This window comes from Strix uralensis, chromosome Z, assembly GCF_047716275.1.
Source record: "Strix uralensis isolate ZFMK-TIS-50842 chromosome Z, bStrUra1, whole genome shotgun sequence".
Classification (NCBI taxonomy): domain Eukaryota; kingdom Metazoa; phylum Chordata; class Aves; order Strigiformes; family Strigidae; genus Strix; species Strix uralensis.
Genome location: NC_134012.1, coordinates 92,601,191 through 92,621,164, shown reverse-complemented (window position 1 = coordinate 92,621,164; position 19,974 = coordinate 92,601,191). Strand labels below are relative to the sequence as shown.

The 19,974-nt window shown below is 42.2% G+C and overlaps 2 protein-coding genes across 3 annotated transcripts in view; one reads left to right on the top strand and one right to left on the bottom strand.

The window, feature by feature from the left end:
• KIF24 (kinesin family member 24) overlaps nucleotides 1-12,419 on the bottom strand; it is a 29,829-nt gene extending 17,410 nt beyond the window's left edge. Inside the window, exons 1-4 of the mRNA XM_074855278.1 lie at nucleotides 12,321-12,419; nucleotides 6,044-6,671; nucleotides 2,569-2,758; nucleotides 613-710 (exon numbers count right to left, since the gene is read on the bottom strand). Of these exons, the coding sequence (XP_074711379.1) occupies nucleotides 613-710; nucleotides 2,569-2,758; nucleotides 6,044-6,657 (902 nt within the window). The 5' untranslated portion in view covers nucleotides 6,658-6,671; nucleotides 12,321-12,419. The remainder of the gene's footprint in view (nucleotides 1-612; nucleotides 711-2,568; nucleotides 2,759-6,043; nucleotides 6,672-12,320) is intronic.
• A 94-nt stretch (nucleotides 12,420-12,513) lies between these two features.
• On the top strand, nucleotides 12,514-18,997 carry NUDT2 (nudix hydrolase 2). 2 transcript variants are annotated; one of them, XM_074855201.1, is made up of 3 exons: nucleotides 12,514-12,635; nucleotides 13,993-14,150; nucleotides 18,060-18,997. In XM_074855201.1, the coding sequence occupies exons 2-3, from the start codon at nucleotides 14,018-14,020 to the stop codon at nucleotides 18,371-18,373; spliced, it is 447 nt and encodes a 148-aa protein (XP_074711302.1). In that variant the 5' UTR covers nucleotides 12,514-12,635; nucleotides 13,993-14,017; the 3' UTR covers nucleotides 18,374-18,997. The 2 variants fall into 2 exon arrangements, with proteins under 2 accessions (XP_074711302.1, XP_074711301.1); XM_074855200.1 differs by lacking the exon at nucleotides 12,514-12,635 and adding an exon at nucleotides 12,910-13,370.
• Nucleotides 18,998-19,974: the final 977 nt, after the last annotated feature.

Below are 19,974 nucleotides of genomic sequence, written 5' to 3'. Positions count from 1 at the left end.
ATCCCTTCCTTCAAAGACTCAAAAATGTAATTATATTCAAGTTTGGTATTTTGCGTGCAAATAAGATCACTCATGTAAAGCCACCATCAATTTCCCATTAATCAGAAAGTATGTAATTATGATTAAACCTCTAAGCAAATATAAATCAATAAAAATAAATCACAAGGTTATTAATAATTTCTATTGCCCTGTGAACTGTACAAATACATGCAAAAATATCTCACAGAAGTCTCATGAAAGAGGAAATGTTTTTCCTCTACAGATGAGTGTGCTGTATCACACAGAAGCCTTTGTTAAAGTGGAGCTTAGACTTCAGAAATCTGGGCACACATTTTTTCGTTCTAGGCTGGCCATGACGTCTCTTTGTTGCATCTGAGGTCCAGTTTTAACTTCCTCTGTGATTTAGATTTCTCACCAAATGTGAAGAAAGTTTTCCGTGATTTATTTTATCAAAATTGCAATCAAAGACATTCTAAAAAGGGGAAGGTATGTGGCAAAGGTGAAATGAATGTATTTTTCAAAAGACAAAAAGTGTAAAGGAAAATTAAAGCAGTGTATGAAATTGGAAAACAATAATGCAAAAAATAACAGATGCAATCAATGATGCCCTACCCGTTAAAAATATGCTGAATGAGAGGATGAGCTGTCTTCATATACACATCCTGATTGGTACATGACTCCCCAAAGACTTCATCAAAATAAAAAACATGCTGAAAAATAAATATGATCTTTACATGAAAATGAATGTTTCACTTCCCTTTCACCCCCATTCAAAGGTAAATAACAGAAGTCTTGCCAGTGACTTCATATGGCTTTGGATCAGGTACAAAGTGATCTAGCACATTTACCATGCAGCATGACATATGCAGGAACACATCATTACGACTAATCAAGAGACGGAGAGTAGGAAAAGAAAAACCCACAAAGGGAAGCAAAGATGCCTTAATTTCTCATCATTCTGAAGCAGAACATACCGCAGCCTTCTGACAAGAAAAAAAAAGCAGCTAATTAAAGGAAACCTATTCTTGAAATGAATCAGCCTGCAGATGTACAGTAAGACTGTAACAGTAAAAAGAACTGAGAGTCAATTCTTGACTCTCTCAATATTAGTCCTCAGTTGTGATTAATTGTCTCTTCTGCAGACTTAAAACTTTTTGTGCCAGAGAAGACAGAAGCTATTCCTAAGAAAAGCTGGATTGTATTATCTCAGAAGGGGTCAAGAAAACCCAAAACTTCCCACACCCCAGATCTGACCCAAAGCAGCAGGGTCTCTGAAAACACTGCAACAGAGTAAGTTAAGAATAGTGTTTGTACAGACAGTCATAAACATCCCATTTTCAAAGGAGCCTCCATGGACTGGTGTTTAACACTCTAATAAATTCAGTGCAGTGCAAATTAAGGTGGTAGATCTCTAGGACTGAGAATTATTTCAGCAATGCACAAAACAACCACACTAGCCCACAGCCGATTAAACCAGGGAGTCTCAGCAGCTACACTCAGCTCAGAGGGCAGATGTGCTCTGTGATGGGCCTGTAGTTTGGGTCCCCCGGCTGTGGAGCTAGAATATGTCCCACCACCTCCCATTTGCTTTGTACTCCTTGCTGTGCTTTCTACAGGAGCCAGAGATGGAGGCAGGGTGAGTAACGAGACTTGGAAGCAGAGAAGTTCTCCTGAGACCTATAGAAGAGACACAGCCTTTGCCATGGCATACTTTTGTTTGGACTGTACTGAGTGACAGATTTCATTTGTCTGTACCAACATAACAAAATCAATTAGCAGTTATTTCAGCACTGAGGTATTAAGGTTATAAGCACTTCACAAATGCCAAATATAGGTAGTCAGATGGAGGGAGCGGGGTGGAGTTGCTGCATGTGTCGCACCGTAAAAGGTGGTACACGAACCAGACCCAAGAGAGCTGCAAACTGAATTTTTACTGGATACTCCAAACAGTTGTTCCTAGGACCCAGACTGTAAAAATAACACCCAGTAGAGTGAGAATGGCTTGCTGCTCTCTAGAAATCAGTTCTGTTGCTGGTGCTGTCAGTCAAAAGTGAGAATTTGAACTATGACTGCACAAGATATTTGGGATTAAGACACAAAGACCAAAAGGGAACTTAATTTTCAAAAGCATTTGAGAACAAAGGAAGGGAGGGGGATGAGGGTGTATGTGATTCATTGAAACAGACCTACAGTGCTGAAATAGTAAAAAGGGAACTCCTCACTGAAGTACCCTGGAAAGCTATCAGGAGACTCTGCAGGAGGCAATTCCCCTGCAGCAACAGCATGTAGCAAAGGGTTTTATTTTGCCATGTGCAAAGAAAGCTGCAAGAGACATGCTTTTGAGGCTTAAAATTCTGGGCTCCGGTTTTCTACCACAGGCTGGCATAAGTCAGAAGCAATTCAAATCCAGTTATGCTGAGCTCACAGAAAAGCCCACCACCTATTTCAGTCCCAAATGGAGACAGCCCTTTTCTGTTTCCCCTCATGGAAACTCCAAGCACAATTTGCTTTATCCCATACATACATGTGACTGGCCCATAAACACAACATTCAAGTGGAGCATGTTACCTGCAAAATATATTGTGTGAGATCAACTGCCTCCTTCTTTTCATGAAGAAGCAGGGTTTCTTTATCTTTCACTGTGATGATATTAAGCTCTCCACGTCGCTCCTCTCTCAGGCCTAGAGGACGTTTTCGGACACACACTCTGATTTTTTCCCTCTCTGTCCATGGAGTCTCTTTCTCAGAAGTACTGGATCTACAACAATAGTGTACATTTACATTTTTAAATCAGGTTACTACAGAATCTAGAATATGCATAAATTTGTTAGTTTTATCTGATAAATGTTTCTGTCTGTAATGGCTTAGCAATAAAAACCCAAAACATGTCTCATTGTTACACAGTGAAGTTTCTGCTGTTTTTTCCTAAATAGACTGATGCCTTTTTTACACTTCTGTTAAAAGAATAGTTGTGTTAATACAGTTACACTTCTGAACTTGGTGCTGGACTGGCATATTTTCAGTTGCCCACAAACATAGGATTGAAGCTGGCATAGTATGCAAGTTAACTTAATGAAATCTAATCTTACTGAAATTATTTGCAGTCATGATTAGTCAATAATGTACAGATAAAAGTATGAACAGATCTTGAAAAGGAGAGGGTATAATATTTAGTAGGTTTTCCTCTTACACTTTCATTCTTCCTATTATAGACTGTCAAAGAGGTTACAAATAAATTATTCAAACCAGGAAGCAAGACAGTACCACCATGTTTCTATTCAGCTCAAAGAAAATTTGAAATATTGATCTCATCATTGTCTCCGCTTTGGTCTTTTCTCATAAAAAATTATGTCGTTTCAGACCACAGGCAAAGTTGTGCTGTTGTGTTTTGGCAAGTCTACTCTAGTTCCCTTCCAGACACCTGAGAAACATCAGGTCATTTCATGTTTCATTGATTAACCCAATGTGTAAATCATTTTGTGATGCAGCATAGAGAATATGCTTGAATTCAATCAAAATGTATTAATTCCACCTTTCCCATTTTCAAACTGTCTTCAGCCAAATAAGTAATGATTTTCAGCCTGGATTTGAATGTCAATTTGTGAGAAGAAATAATTTTATGAAGCTCCAACTTGCCCAAAAGTAGTGTTTCTGCCATGCTGTCCAAATGCCCTTCCACAATCTCTTAATGTAGCAACTGAAAACTAACATATACTAGTCTAATAATTAAAACAAACCCACAAGTTACTCAATATCTCATTGCAACTACAAGCTTGTAGCATCATTGCTGTTGTGCTGCATGATTCCCCAGAAACATACGGTATGCAGATAAAAATCTCAAGATGCGGTCTTCAAAGAATACACACGAGTAATCTTTACTTGTAACTGGAGTTGCTTTAATTTTAGTATAGCCTTCCCATGCAGACCAGGATCAGGCCTTGCATTTAGATGGAAAATTCTTTCCCCTGAAAAGAAAGGCAACGATACTTGAAATAAGATGCTTCATAAGCTAGTGTGAGCTTATGGATATCACTAGGCACCAAATGTTGTCCAACAAAGGATCAGAGGCTCTGAAGTTTAATTCTCATGTCAGAGGCTGGATTTCGTGACCTACAGAAAGACCCTGTTGTGCTCTAAGAGCTCGAAGGAGGAAGGACTGATTGCAAGATTTGGAGAAAGGGAAAACTGAAGACTTGGGGGCTCAGTTTATGAGAGAAAAGTCATAAATTCTTTCTAGTACAGAGGCACATTTAGCTGAATACATTTTGTATGGGAAAAGAATGCATTTTAATTCTATATGCTGAACCTGAAGTTTAGATCTTCTATTAACCTTTCTTAAATAGAAATTGTATTTTATAACAAAATATATTTTTTATTATTAGAAAAAACAAAAATCTTGACACAGATCATTAGAAATCTGATTAGACAATAGGTCAGAAGAATCATATGCCCTGTTGACTACTGCCAAAATCAAGCCATTTGCTGTGGGCAAGTGAAAAATATATTTAAACGTAGTAAAAGATCTCTTTATCTTTCTGCCATCTGAAATCATGCCAGTGTTTTCCCGTGTTTCTCATAGACGAGACTAGATTAGCCTTCACAGATCACAAGGTGACATGGGAATGGATGGATTCAGCAAAGGAGTTAGGCAATTGCAAAACAGGAGTCACAAACCCAAGTGTCAGCAGACTGGCCCAAGGCTGGAATGCATAACACGTACTCTGCGGTCAAAACAGGAGAAAGAGAAACTCAAGCATGTCAGGAGGAGGATGCAGAAAGCCCACAAGATGAACCATAATGCTAGGCACAGAAGAATGTGCTTAGAAATGAACAAGGAAAGAAAGTGAGAACAATGGAGAACATGGCTCTGTCACAGGATTAAAAATCTTGAACTCCTCTAGCTGAGCCATTAGGTTATATTTCACTGTTTTTTACTTGCCAGCACTATGAATCCTCCCCTTTTAGTTGTCCCTTGGCTCAACTTCTAGAGGAGACAGAGACTGTGCTAAGATGCTAATATATGTAGGAGGTTAGTGCACTTCTCTGGAAGGTGGGTATAATTTTTTTCCAGCAAAGGGGAGTTATAAAGCTCTGTCTTGCATTTCACAGTTTAAGTGCTCTAACTGCTATGTCACCTTAGTATTTTCCCACTGTGGCAACAGCATCTATCCCTCCAGGCTACATGAATGCTCAATGGGAGTTGTAACTGACACCCTGACTCCACGGATCCTCCCATATACCAAATCTTTCCCCACAGCCTTCCCAGACCAAGCCCCAACCTCATACAGCTACGTCTCTTCGCTGAATTTAAAAACACAGCTGCCACGACTGCATTGAAATGAGCTAGATGCTGGTAATATGTGTGCAGAGGGGCACGTGCTCTGCTGCTGAATCAGGAAAAAATATTTTGTTCTTTAAAAATGTTGCCAGGGTAGATTTACCAGTGGTTCAAGATAACCATAGCTCCTCTTTTACCAAACACTGGGAAAAGTATGAAAGTTACAGGTCACATGCTTGGGAAGCAGCTGCAAGGCATCCCTCTCACCACCACCTCTATATCCCATCCCAGTTATATTCATTCTGTTTCTTTTTAAAGCTCCAGTTCAGAAATTTCTTGATAAACAAATAAAGCCATCACTGCGTGTAACTTTTTTACCAGGAAAAACTTGGCAAACTTATATTTTGGAATGAGATATTTTGGAAAAATAATGTTTTGCAAGATAGTCTCATGGAAAGAAAAAGGGCAAGAAAGATGGGCCAAAACACCAAAAAAACCAAAGCCTTATATTCCGAAAGACAATAAAGACTATTCTTAGACAACCTTGGTGACTAGCAGCTGGTGAAATTCAGCTGATTCCTTCTACCAGACTTGGAGAGTTGCAAACGCTTATTAATAGCCCTCTTCTATGTAAGATTTTGCATTGCTCTGTACTGGTAGGATTGCTTATTTGGAGGTGATGAACACAGATTCTCCTCCACAATGAAGAAAGAATTAATTATGACTAACTTGAAATATAGCAAAATAAAGGTGACTGATTATTACCTGATGCAGGAATGAGGTAGTCCATAATTATACCCTGAAATATGAGTTATTCTTTGTATGATAGGAGCTTCAGAATCCCCCAGGAAAGGAGCAATATCATCAGAAACTGTTGGACAGCTCAGGTCCTTTTTTGTGCATACTCCAGAAGTATTTAGGTCTCTTCTAGTTAAACTGATCAGCTCTGAATCATGTGCTTGAATGTGTCCCAACATTTCCGCTACACTGTTCTTCTCTTCATTGGCACTGAGATCAGATGAACCATATGATTCGGATTCAGAGTCTTTAACTGTTCCATCCTTTTCTTCAAAGAAGGACTCAAAACGCAGCTGTCTACGGGGACCTGATCTAGTCACCTGAGGCTGAATGAAAAGGCCACTTGGTTGAAAATCTTGTTTGCTTAAGTCTGCAATGTCTTCCTCTTGCATAATTTTGATTATTCTAATGAGCTGAAAGAGTCGTTTGCGGTCTTTCATGTCGTGGACCCCCAGTTTGGTATAATCTTTCATGGAAACTTTGGCAAGCTCATCAATCTTCTGAAGACCAAAGGCAGCAAAATGGGGATAGTATTTTTCAAGTTCTGCCTCACAAAGGCATTCATAAAGGCACGATGCCATCTTCAAGATAAAGTCTACAAGAAAGAAAACAAAATAAATATTAGAGTCATATGAAACATCACATCTGACAAAGTTACTAATGAAGAAACTACAATTCTTGATGCCATTACCTGCAGTTAGACTAGAAGATTGTTTAACTCCAAGTTTACAATTCACTAGACTGCCAAACACTATAGAATATACCAATAGCAACAATCAACTAAACATGAAACAAATATTTTAGAATTATGGACAATACACAATAATGTGTAAGAAATGCACAAGGCAGTGTTACTTACTGCTGCAGAGTTCCTACATGCCTGATGTCTACTTGATGAATGCCACAGCTACTGAAACCCTGTCCTCAAGCTACAGAATGTAAAATGCCTAATTTTAGACACTCAATTTAATATCAGAGCATGTGGTCTAGTGTGGTTCAGCTATCCCTGGTTAACTAACCAAAGAAGAAGAAATTGCATTTGTCCTCACCTCAAGCTGAATAATTAAGACCGTTCAGCTTATACATGAACTACAGCAAAGTTCTAGTTTTGTCGCGTAACTGTCTCTTCTATGTCATGAATCTTGTGCACATTTCTAACTGTTCCTGACAGAATAACCAAAACATTCTGCGAAATATGAAACACAGAATTTCTCTGAATCTTTATATGCCACTGGAACACCATACTTGCATTCTTGGGAAACCCAAAAAAGAAACATGCATCACTGAAAGGTATGCCAAAAAACCCTCAACTCTTTCACTCATGTCTCCCTAGCAATGCATTGTGCAGCTGTCTGAATCCAGATGGATTAATATCTGCAGATATTTTTACTTGTTCCATAAAATGGAAAAATGATAGCACTTCAAGTATCTGATGCCCACTGCCGCCTTATATCTTTGCTCAGTCTAGGACCTTAGCAAATACAGCTCATGTTTGGAGGCTACAATAACATTCCACAAATCCAAGTTATTTAAGACTAAGTTTTTCCTTCTGTAATTCAGGGTAAGTTCTTTGACAGGATTTTCACACATCTCTACCATAACATTATATAAGAAAATAAGGTCACCAAATATCACACCCAAGTTTGATTCCATATCATTAATTAACACTATGTGGAAATAATAACAACAACAAAACTATAATATAGATTATATTAAAATGCTGATTGTATAAGATATTACATAAGAGGCCAAAAGGGACAGTAGAGGACATCTAAAATGACTTCGAAGCTAGAGTCTAAGCTGTAGATAGCTCAAAGTACTGAGAATCTGTTAAAGATTAAAACAATCCAGATTTCTTTTGTCTGTTCTCACTCTTTACCCTAGATTACACCTAGATCTTTATATATGCTTAAGTTAAATACAGTGGCCAAAGACCAGTGCAAGGACTAATCTGGTGTTAACCTCTGTTTGAATTATAATGTTGAACACAGGAGAGAGAAGAGAGGATTAAAAGAAAAAAAAAAAAATGGAGACACTTCCCAAAACAAGAACAGCAGGCAAGGGGAGAGAACTGAGAACTTTAAGATCACAGTTCTAATAAAAAATTAAACAAAATATATTTAAATACCTAGAAATGACTGTAGAGACAGGTTTCCATTATTTGGCGCAACAAGGGACTAGGATTCTCAAAATATGGAAAATCCAAGTAATATACGTACTGCAGAATATACAAGAAGGTTAGTAGTGAGACATGTAAGCAGCTCTGCATAGCTTATTGGCTCAGGTTCTGTGCCATGGGAAAGCAACTAAATGGCTTCTTAATGAGAGCTGGTCCAGGAAGTGATATAACTGCTTCTGCTTCCCCAGATAAAATAAATCTTACTGGATCTAAATGGTTTCAGGAGATAACTCCAGTGTCTCTCCATCCATGGAACAGCAATTTCACAACATAGGAAAATAAAGGAGTAACAAATTAATTAACCATGGAAAAAAATTAAGCGACCATCATGCTGATGGGTTGCAGCATTTCTGATTATTTTAAAACTCAAGACTAGACAATGTTCTAAAAGATTTGGTCTGGTTCATAAATGAGAGAACTCAGAGGAAATTGCAGTTGTCAGTGAAACCCCTCTAGCCTTTTAATCGGAGATGCTCTAAAAGAAAGGGGTGCCTTTTTTCTCATTAAAAGAATACTTTAATTCATCCAACACTGTAGAGTTCTTTGTATCTGAAGAAACTATTTCTAAAACAGATAAAAATTCTTCAAAATACATTGGCTTTGTAAAGAAATAAGAGTATTGGTAGGTTTTCAAGAATCCTAAATTGTTAATGCCATCTTCTGGCAAAAAAAAAGTAAGACACTTTTTCCACAATAAATAACGGCCATGATTCCCTCAGTTATTGTCAGGATCTAATTTTGTTTGTTCACCTGAGAGAACATTTGTGTTCTAAGGAAGAAAAATACAACTTTCTTCAGCATGCTAGTTTTATATCCAAGCCCAGGTCTTGTTCCTCGCAAAGCTATGGGTGGCTTCACTGAAAACAGTATTGAGACAAAAGCCTAAGACTTCTTAAAATAGTTGGATATAACATATTTTGAGAAAGAAGTGTGTTAGTATGGAGGTATAATTCTCCATGAGTGCTCAGTTAAAAGGTCAGTCTCAGGACTAAGAAAAACTTTTCAGTCAATCTCTATTACAACGTCACTTGTAATTCTTCGCTGTTCAGTGGTTGCCGTTCTCATTTTAGCTGGCAGAAAGACTCAGCTTTGCTTTGAAATTTTCACCTTCTTCTCACACAAGGGACCTGCTTTGCCACTGACAAAAAGATGCTGAAGCTGGTCAGTGAAACAGTGAAGTCAACAAAGTCCAAAGCATCTTTACTTGCTAATACACGTGCTAGCAGCAAGGGAGAAACAGTTAATGGTGATATACCTTATTGCTGGAACATGTGAGATGTCTGAACAAGGGACCAGTCAGTCTATCATCTTTATGTGGCAAAACTGAGCTCTCTACAACTTATTTCTTATGCAAAGAAGTTTTTTGAAGATCTTAAAAGGTTGCTAGATGCTGTTTATTGGATAAGTACTTTTTGTAAAAAAGCATTAGAATTTATATAAAGGGACCAACTCAAAGCACAGAATAAGATCAGAGTTTGTCGTCCGAGAACTCCTCCTCTGTTTCAGTAATAGAGGGTTTTTACAGGTCATAAAGATGGGGAAAAAAGAAAAGTCAGGCGTAAATAGTAGAAACAAGTGGTTACATTTTACATATTCTGAGGGAAATCAACTTACCACAGAATTATGATCTAGGAGCTGATCCTCCATTTTAAAATACTTTTAATTATTAATTAGCTCTTACACAGATCTTTTCATTCTCAATGCACTTTTCAGAGTGGAGAAAAGGCTGGCCTTCAAAGATACTCACTCAGTGAGTGTCAGTTACTATGGATAAAATAAATCACATAAAATCTCTGCATAGACTATTTTAAAAATGAAGCAGCCTCAGACCACTATACTTTGATCCTCATTGACCTCTGATATAGTAAAGATCTCAGTGCATCGTTTGCCTGAATAACACTCTCATGCCCTGTTATCCCACTGTAGCTCACTCATATTTACCTGACAGTTTTAGCTGACTTCCACTGATACTTCTGAGCATGACCACCGAGACATGACACAAGTATCACTGTATTCATAATTTAAACTAGAGAAATTAAGTTATGTCAAAGTGAAGAAATCTTTTGTGGCACTCCTACAAATGCAAACTTATGCAACCATACATTTAATTCTGCAAATAATCTAAGATAATCACTCTGAATCATAAACTCTGGTCTGATCATTAAATAGTTTTATTAGGCACAATTTTCAAGGGCATCTGATAAACATAGTAATTGCTAATCAGTGTACAAAACCTAAACAGTACCTTATTTTCCTGCCTGTTACTTGGTATTGGGTAAATAATTTTGCTTTACAAGTACTTCATAAAAACAAAAGTTAAGAACTTATAAAATCTGTCAATGCATGTAGCAGGTAGGTATGTTTCCTTTCCTGACCACAACTATAGCAGTGTATTGTACGTATTACTTGTGACCACATCACCCCAAACAGCACAGGCTCTGTCCATGCCAAAGTGTCTGCTGGTTTTTGAAGTGTTGAAGCAGAAGACCAGAACAAAACCAATCTGGTGATCATATGACAGAGAAAAGGGGGACTTATTAACTAACTCATGTCACCAGTCATTCATCTTTATTTCTTATTCATCTGAACATTAAGCTCTTTTTTAACTGTGATCCAAAGCCAAATCTGACTTAGCTCTCCAGAAGTGAATGGCTTATTTGCTCTTCCAGAGCACCACACAGAACGCTTCACCTTTAATCATTCTGACCCCATTCCTTAGAAACTAGGGTATTCCTGTGAAGAACAGGATCAGGGTATGGTTGCACTTTTATAAACACGAGCTCCATAAGAAGAGATAATCTGTACTGTAACACGAGGTCATCATTTTAGTTTAATGCAGTAGGTAGGGATCTATGAAACAGTGTTTGAGGTTGCAGCAGATCCCTGTGTAAGGTCATAGGATTACACTATGCAACTCCGTGTGCACATACACAACATGGTATTAAACATTCTGCTACTTGTCAGAACAAGTGTTGTAGCAGCCTGTTTTGAAGGAACAAAGCTGACTACTAGCAACAGATAAACAGTTTTGGTATAGTAAAAATAATTGGAGAGGAGGGAATACTTCTAACGTTAAATGACAACTCTTTTACAGTTGAACCATGATGCAGGTCGTTTCCCTGCAGCAACACTTCCTACTTCCTTTCTTACTGACACACCTAACACAGTTTGTTGCTAAAACTAGTCTGCTCTTTGAAACAGACTTGAAAACAACTAAATGTTGGGGGTTTTTTGTTTTCCAACAGAGTAATTTCAACTGGCAAGAGACTGCTATTTTTTATAATCAGCCCTTCATACTAAGTATAGTTCAGTGACCTCAGCAGAAGAGACTCCATCCTACAGCTGATCCCCAACAACTGCTTAAAACAACAGCTGCATGGAAATGGGAAGTGTCTAATATTCAACCACACGCTAAGAAAATAATCTACGAGTTATATTGGGATGCTGATTATTTGAAAATTGTGCCGGAGCTTCTCCTGCCAGTAAGATTTACCAAATGGCTTTCAAAATTTATTTTATAATTGTATCAAAACAAACTGTGGTGCATCTGGAGTTACACTGTGTGACTGAGGGGGGACATGGTTACTGAATTTAGCTCCATTGGGATTTATAGCTTCTCTCACTGAATTTAGTCCCAGACTGAGGAACTGTATAGCTTCACCCCCTGGAAGAAGGGATGCAGGGCTGAGGCAGGGGCCTCGCACCCAGTCAGCTGCCAGGTCCCTCCCGCAGCGTCCGGCTTGCCCCCGAGTTCCGGCTTGCCCCCGAGTTCCGCTGTGTGTGGGCTCTCCTCCCATCCTTCCCTGCGCTTATCCACCCCGGTTTTTTTCCTCTCTGCCCCGCACACACCAGAGTCAGGCGGGGCCCAAAGGAGAGGGCGGCCCAGCAGACCCCACCGCAGCCAGCTGGGCTCCGCAAACGGAACAGGAGGGAAGCCACGGCGCTGTCCCCCCGCCCGGGGAGGGTGACGGCCCCCGGGACAACTCCCCCCCTCCCTCGGCGCGGCCGTCCCCTTCACCTCACAGCAGGCACCCCCCCGCCATCCGCCGTGCCCTCCCCACTCACCTGCCGCGGCGCCGCTCGGCAGCAGCGACTAGGCCGCGTCTCTATAGCAACAACGCTTTTCCCGCTTCAAACGCTCGCGCGCACCGTCGCACCCGCAGCCAGCGAATAGGGCGCGGATGGGGCGTGTCTCGGCGGGGAAAAACCAATCCGAGGTCTCCGCGGCCGGAGGGGGCGGAGCCTAGAGGAAGGCGGGCGGGGGAGGGAGGACGGAACGCGAGGAGAGGAGCTACCGCCCGTGCTTGTGCCGCTGTGATTGGCTGAGGGTGCCTTCAGTCGTGCGCCGCGCCCCGCCTACTCTCCGGTCCGGAAGCGAAGGTGAGGGCCGGGGGCGAGGGCGGCTGCGCTGGGGGTGACCTGGGCTTTGAGCCGCCCTGCCCGGCTGCTCCAGTGTCCCGGCGTGCACCGGGGCTGTCCCGCGGCCAGGGCAGCGGCTGGGGGGGCTCCGGGCCTGGTCCCCCCGCCTCAGCCCGGTGCCGGCGGGGGCCTGTCTGCTGGGAGCGGCCGGGGGGTCACGCTCTGCGGGCAGGAGGGACGGGGAGCGGGGACCCGGGGTGCCGGGCAGCGGCGGGGGGGCGGCCCGGGGGCCGCTGGGCTGGCGACCCTCGGTGGCGTTTGTCCTTCCAGGCTCTGGGCGTTTGAGCGCGGCGTTTCCAGGCGCGCACGGGAGGTGGTGCTGGTCCGCTGCCTTGGGCGGGCTCTTGGCTCGAATCAGCCGGGTTTGGTCCCTGCGCTGCCCCGGGGGCTTGGTGGCTGGCAGGAGGCGTTATCTTGGGCATACCTGATCAGAAACTAATTGAGGCGGTTGAAGAGGGGTTAACCAAGAGAGCTGAACACTCTGCTGGGGCTTGGTTGGTGGTGAAGGACTCTGCTGTGGTTTCCCAGTTTGGAAACTGGAGGTGTCACAATGTCTTAATGCATTCCAGGGAAAAACAGTGTAAATTTAATACTTACTGAAATGTGCAGCTCTGTCAAAACGCAAAGCTTTGGCTGGAACTGGGAGTTGCTGTATTCTTTAACGTGGATTTCTCGTCTCCATTTGTCACTTAAGAGGTGTGTTCCTTTCTATTTACAACAAATTAGTGCTTAACATGTATGCCAAGAAGCTTTTAGTTTTGTATCACAGCCTCATGTCTAGTCCAGAGAAGCAGAGGGCCTGTCCTTTGTCATACATTTTCTTGGCTCTGCCACTGGCGTCTTGAGGAGTTCTCTGCTGCAGGGGATCTGTCTTGGGCAATTAGTTCTGTATGTCACTTCCAGCAATGTTGAGGTATTATCTTTGCACAGAGCCTTTAGATTTTTGCAGTGGAAATGCTTCAGAGTGTTAATCAGTGGGTTCCCTTTTGCTTTATCTTTTTTTTTTTTTTTTTTCCTTCCGTACAGTGTGGTTTGTAATAGGAGCAAAGAAATGTCATGCAGGTCATATTTCATGCTTCTTGATAACTTTTTTAAAAAAAACTTATATAGGTTCCTGTTTCCTTGTTTTAAAAGGAAAGGACTCAATTTTTTAAAACTCGAAGATAGTTAATAAGATTCAGTTTAATTGTGTCATAACTACAAAGGGATGGATGACTTTTAGCGCACGCTGAGATATGTTTGCTGGCTAAATACAACTAGTCTGTTTGAGCTCCATGTTGAATGTTGTTCCTGCTTGATCCTCTCTGCTCTTCTACAGCACCCCGTGCAGTTAACAGAGGGGCATGGCTGTGAGAGCCTGTGGCTTGATCATCTACCGGAGGCTGCAGTCAGCACCATCTTCTAAGGTCACTGATGGTATTGAATACCTCCTCCTTCAGACATCCTATGGGACCCATCACTGGACCCCACCAAAAGGTGATGTTTGTTCTGATAACACACTTCAAGGCTGCTTGTGTCAGGAGTAAGTGAGATTACAGACTGAACTTTGCCTGAACACTGCTAAGATCAGCTTTGAGGGCCAGTTAATCAGTTGACAGTAGCCGCTGATTATGCTGTTTGTGCAGCTGAGTGGGGAGTTTTGTGGCCGAAATTCTTTGCAAGTTGTGACTGTATAAGCTATTGGGCACAACTGATTGGAGTTGGGGAGGGGGTGTCACCCAGTCATGCTCCTCAGATATCTGATGTTTCTGGCAGACATTGAGCAGACAACTGAAATTAGGTAGCTAGAGGAATTTTTACCTTCTCGCTGAGGTCCAGCCCTCTGCCAGATATCTCTTTTGCCAATGCATGGTTGTTTGGCCCATATACAATCGGAAGGGTCACAATTTGCAGTGCAACATTAGAAAGCAAACTGAAATCGGTGATGATTTACTTTAAAACGCCTTTCTTAGAAGATGCAGGAGTTTCTTTAAGTTCAGGAAATCGTTGATGAAGAGCACATACCTAATGCAGCAGGGTTGAGAGAGACAGCTAGGAGAAGTAATCTTATCAGCCATCTTCACCTAAGCCATCCTCGCTCATCAGTGAGACCCCAAAGGAGAAGACAAGCCCAGTGCCCCAAGACATATCACAACACCTTGCCTGTAAAGTCACACGGCAGAGCCAGTGTTTGGTAGTACATAGTCACAGCACTGGTAACGGGAAAAGTGCAACCTGAAGAAACACTTCTTGTTTTGTAAAATGCAGGGCTCTTAAAGCATAGTGCAGAAGCAGTTTGTAAACAGGAAATTGCAATTGGAAAAAAAAGCTTGTAACAGAATCAACTGTACTGTCCTATTAAGGGAAAGAACAAAACTTTCCAAACCTCCTCCTTTGTCTGCTTTACCAAAAGCCTAAGGGAGCCTACTGGAAGGCTAAAAAACATGTGCTGGGACACTATTGGTTGTTGTGAGAGGAGCAATCCATATGGAAATGTTCACTCGGAGAACAGTGATTCTGGACAAATGATTGAAATGACTTGTAGGCATTTTGGTAAGGAATGAAATGACTTGTAGGCATACGTCTCATGCACTCAAAATCATAGAATCGTCGAATGGTTTGGGTTGGGAGGGACGGTGAAAGGTCTTGCGGTCCAAGCGCCGCCGCCACGAGCAGGGCCATGTTGGAGTAGATCTGGTGTCTGGGAGCCCCGTCCAAGGTGACGGTGACCGTTTGCCGGGATGGGGCAGCTCCCAGCTCTCAGGGCAACCTGTTGCAGCGTTTGAGGAGCAGGCTGGTGGTAGAAGACGCTTGCTTGTGTCTGGTCTGAATCTGGGCTCTGTGAGTTGCAAAGCATCAGCCCTGGTCCTGTGGGCACAGGCCCTGTGGCAAAGTCTGTGCCCATTTTTCTTCCAAGCCCCCTTTGAGCATTGGAAGGCTGCTAGAAGGTCTCCCCGGAGCCTTCTCTTCTCCAGGCTGAACAACCCCAACTCTCTCAGCCTGTCTTCACAGGGGAGGTGCTCCAGCCCCCTGATCATCTTCATGGCCTCCTCTGGACCCACTCGAGCAGGTCCGTGTCCTTCTTACACTGGGAGCCCCAGAGCTGAACACAGGACTCCAGGTGGGGTCTCACCAGAGCAGAGAAGAGGGTCAGAATCACCTCCCTCACCATATTCTTTAAGGTTTTATAGATCAAAAGCCACAATCTGCTGGCAGCCTTTAATAGTAGCTTGGTGCAGATTTGCAGGCAATAAACGAAGGGGAGCTATTACATTATATATTCTCCGCGATATGAGTGGTCTTCAAAGGCAGCCTCAGGTGTGATACAGTAACATAACTTGTATATGATGCAGACATAGATTTAATGTGGCAGGAGCCAGAATGAGAAGTTGTAATCATCTCTCCAAGAGCTCGCAAAAGGCAATTTGCAGCTACAGCTGTACATTAATATGTCGGAAGTTCCCTAAGCAGCTGCAGTCCTTATGGGATCAAACTGGACTTGCTTGGATCCCCCCATCTGAGCTTCATCAGCCTTATCTCTGCTTCTAGAACTGTGACTTTGCAATAGGCGAGGCTGATGGTAAGGAGTTGCTGGGTTCATTTTCCTCCTCAGCATATTGGGACTGTATTTGTGTAAACGGATAGGAGGATCTCAAAGCTGTGGTGTGAGGTGCTGCTATCACTCCTTTTTCTGCCCAGTAGGTAGACTGTACTGCACAAGGTTGGAAATTTACTGAGTTTAGACTTGAGGTTATCAACAGCAGGGTGACGTGGTTGCCTTTTGCTGTGCTGGAGAGCAGGAGGTTTGCACTAGTGTCATTTGAGTTGAAATGGAATCTCAGCCCTCCAGCTTTATTGCTACCTTAACTCATTGTGTATTTGGTGACTATGATCATGACTATCATAAAAAACAGTGGTTACTTACTGTTTGTGGATGTTCTGTGGGCATTTGCTGTGGGTACTGTAAAAGTAATCCAGCTGTGAAAGGCCAAGTGGATTCTGTTTCTCAGCGGTTAGTAATAAGTCTCAGATATGGAAATATATACTTTGTCAAAAAGGAGACAGCTTGACTTGCAGTGCTGAGATTCAGGGGAGAAATATGTTTATTTAAAGCCTCATGTATTTGATCTCAAATATCTGAGATGTCAAGTGCAAATCAGATGCTGTTTTCTGCACAGTTGCTGCTTGAAATAGAAGTGTATTTTACGTTTGAGATTATGTCATGTTGTAAGAGGTGTTTAAGCTTCTCATACGCAAAGAAATGAGTGAGACCTGCTGGGAAAGCAAAATGAGCTGCCCACAAACCGCAGTTCTAGTACTACAGGGTGGCTTTGCGTACCTGGGCCCTGTGGGAAGATTCACCTCTGTGGTGAAATTACGGCTATTTGCAGCCAGCTGCATAGAGAAGAGAGTGACACCAGGGACAAGATAAAGCATAACTTTTTTCCCCCTCTTGAAACCTCCCAACTCCTGCTATGTTGCTTTTTTGAGGTCTTGCTTGGCTTGTTCTATTTATGTTCTGGTCTGGAGCATTCATGAGAAAACCAAAATCTGACATTTCTCAACAAAAGTACAAACAGCTGGGGATATGTTATATTTATCCGTTGTTTGTAATGGCACCTCTCATTCTGAGCAACGTAAGATAAATGACGTGTCCTAGAAGAACCACGCAGCTGGTGAAAGGACTGACTTTTAGACTTGCTGCGTTTCAGAGGGGAGTATGGGAGAGAAACAAATTACCCTTAACCACCTAACTGAAAGCCACCTTTTATATGGCATTTCTTGGTGCCTGGTCCTGTTGTTTCTGGGCTGTTGGCATGAGCAAAAGTTTTGCAGAATTGAGCCTTAAACTTCTGTGGGAGGGAGGGGATGAGAGAGGACTAAGACACTTGCAGATGATCAGTGTCCCCTCTAACCGGATAAAGGAAAGGCGTTCATGAGGCACCCAGTCTTCAGTATGATCTAAGGTGGAACATCCCTGGAAACGTTCAAGGTCAGGTTGGATGGTGCTCTGGGCAACCTGATCTAGTTGAAGATGTCCCTGCCCATTGCAAGGGGCTTTGACCAGATGGTTTTTGGAGACCCCTTCCAACCTGAACTTCTGTGATTGTGGGTGCAGAGTGCTGCAGAAGAGGAGAGGAGCACCAGAAGAAAAGATGTCTAGTGTTGATAGGCTACTGGGATTTTCAGAAGATGTGGTATAAACAATGATCCTAAAAGCCATGAGATAAGAACAAATCAAGACATAAGAGTTGGGAAAGCAATCTCTTTTCTCCAGTTTCCGTTTGGTTCTGTATCAGCTACAGTGTACTCTCATCTCTGTCTTCCCAGTTTTCCTAGTTGTCAACTTAATAAACAAAATCTGAGTTTCCTTCTCAGAGACTTACTTTTTCACCTTCTTGACAGGCCATGTGGATCCAGGAGAGGATGACCTGCAGACAGCCTTCCGGGAAACGCAGGAAGAGGCTGGTCTTCAGGCCAGTCAGCTCACTCTCGTAGAGGGGTACAAGAAAGAGCTGCACTATCCTGTCCGTGGCAAACCTAAGACCGTCATTTACTGGCTGGCAGAAATGAAGGACTGTAACACAGAAATCAAGCTCTCGGAGGAGCACCAAGCTTTCCAGTGGCTGAAGCTGGAGGATGCTTGCAGATTTGCGGAATATGAAGACATGCAAGCTACACTGAAAGAAGTGCATCAGTTTCTCTGCTCCAAAGTATAAAAGTTTTTGTGAAGAATAAGTGGGCTTTTTGAAAAAGCATGTTCCTGTTTTTTTTGCTTTGGTTTGTTTTTTTTATTAACTAGGAGAACAACTGCATGGCTGCAGAAATGTAGATTTCTTTTTTAAATCTATAGAAATTCAGTGAGGAGCTTTTAAAGAGCTTGTCCTTTTGTCTCCCCTACCTAACACAAAAAAGCATGGTCTGATTGAACCATAAGCCAGAGATGTCTGAATTGAAACCCAGAGCTAACAAAGACTTCCTCTGTCCCTGTATCCTTTTATTTTTCCTCTTTTTAACTTGCCCCTGAAGTGCTGAACGTTGAAAAATCAAACACTTTATTTCTTGACTTGCTGATGTAGAACTACAGAGTTGAGAAAATGAGCATATGGAGATTTTTAATAACAAGATGTTTACTGCAGAAGTTGCACCTTGCATTTCAAATGGGGAAGCAGTAGTTCTGTTCCCAACTCCTCCACTGATACGCTGTGATAACTTGTCAGATCATTTCAGGTCTTGTTTGTTTGTATCATGAATTTATGTACATCACTAATGTACTGTTATGAAAACATTTTCCATCCGAAGAGTCTTAGTAAACAGTTGATGTGCAGTATTTCAATGGTAAACTTGAAGTTCTTTTGCCTCTTTATTTTCCTTTTTGCTCTTTATCAGACACCTTACCCATATATTATTCAGGGAGTTGGGAAAGGGAAATCATTCTGCCTAATACAGCATTTTCTGCACAGAGTATCTAAGCTAATGTGCAATCTTGCATCCATTCGATAGCACCTGTGTTTCTGTGGCTGCAGCCTGCGCTGGCTGCAGCCTGCACCCATGTGGGCAGCAGGGCCCCGTGCACTGGCAGTGGGGTGCTGTAGGTACTTGCTGGAGGATTGCAGAAGCCTGCGATGGTACCGATGAGCTCGCCTGCATCACCTTTCCTGTGGGCCTCTCTTTTGTCATTGATGTTGGTGGGAGCTGGGGTTATTAGCACTCTCTATGATTATGCCTGTTCAGTTAGTAACAGTTCATAATCTTTTGGATGTTTTGGTACATAAAATACCAAAAAAGCATGATGGCATTATTAAAATTTTTAGGTGAGGAATGAGGTTTTCTGAATCCCAGGCAACGTTGGCAGAGAACAAGTGTCTGTCCCTTCTTCCCTATGTCTCCTCTCGCCTTTGCTGCTTAGCACTTGGAACTTGCAAAGCGAATAAGTATATGAGAAAGTGGATTCTACTTCCACTTTGTCTTCCTCTCCTTCCTTGCCGCAAGAGTGAAGCGAAGGTCATCAGCATCACGTCAGCCCTGGAGGAGACCTGCAATATCAGAGGTGCAGCAAAACTGGGCTGAAAAATAGGGGCGGCAGTTTGGTATAATGTTACAGTCTGCAGCACTCATCCTCAGTGCAGCATGCATTAACAATATAAGTACCACTGTGACAGTGGTGTCTTCCTCGTGACTCTGGTATCTTCCAGTGGAGTGATTTATAAAAGCCCTCTTGTGGTGCATCCTTTTTTGTGTGTGTATATGTATACACACACACACGAAAAAGGATACAAAGTAAGGGCGCTTTTAATATGTATATATACACGCATAAACA

Excerpts from the sequence above, each read along its gene's own strand:
- NUDT2 (XM_074855201.1), top strand. The coding sequence starts at position 14,018 with ATGGCTGTGAGAGCCTGTGGCTTGATCATCTACCGGAGGCTGCAGTCA. Across the intron at positions 14,151-18,059 it reads TCACTGGACCCCACCAAAAG|GCCATGTGGATCCAGGAGAG; the intron begins GTGATGTTTGTT and ends CCTTCTTGACAG.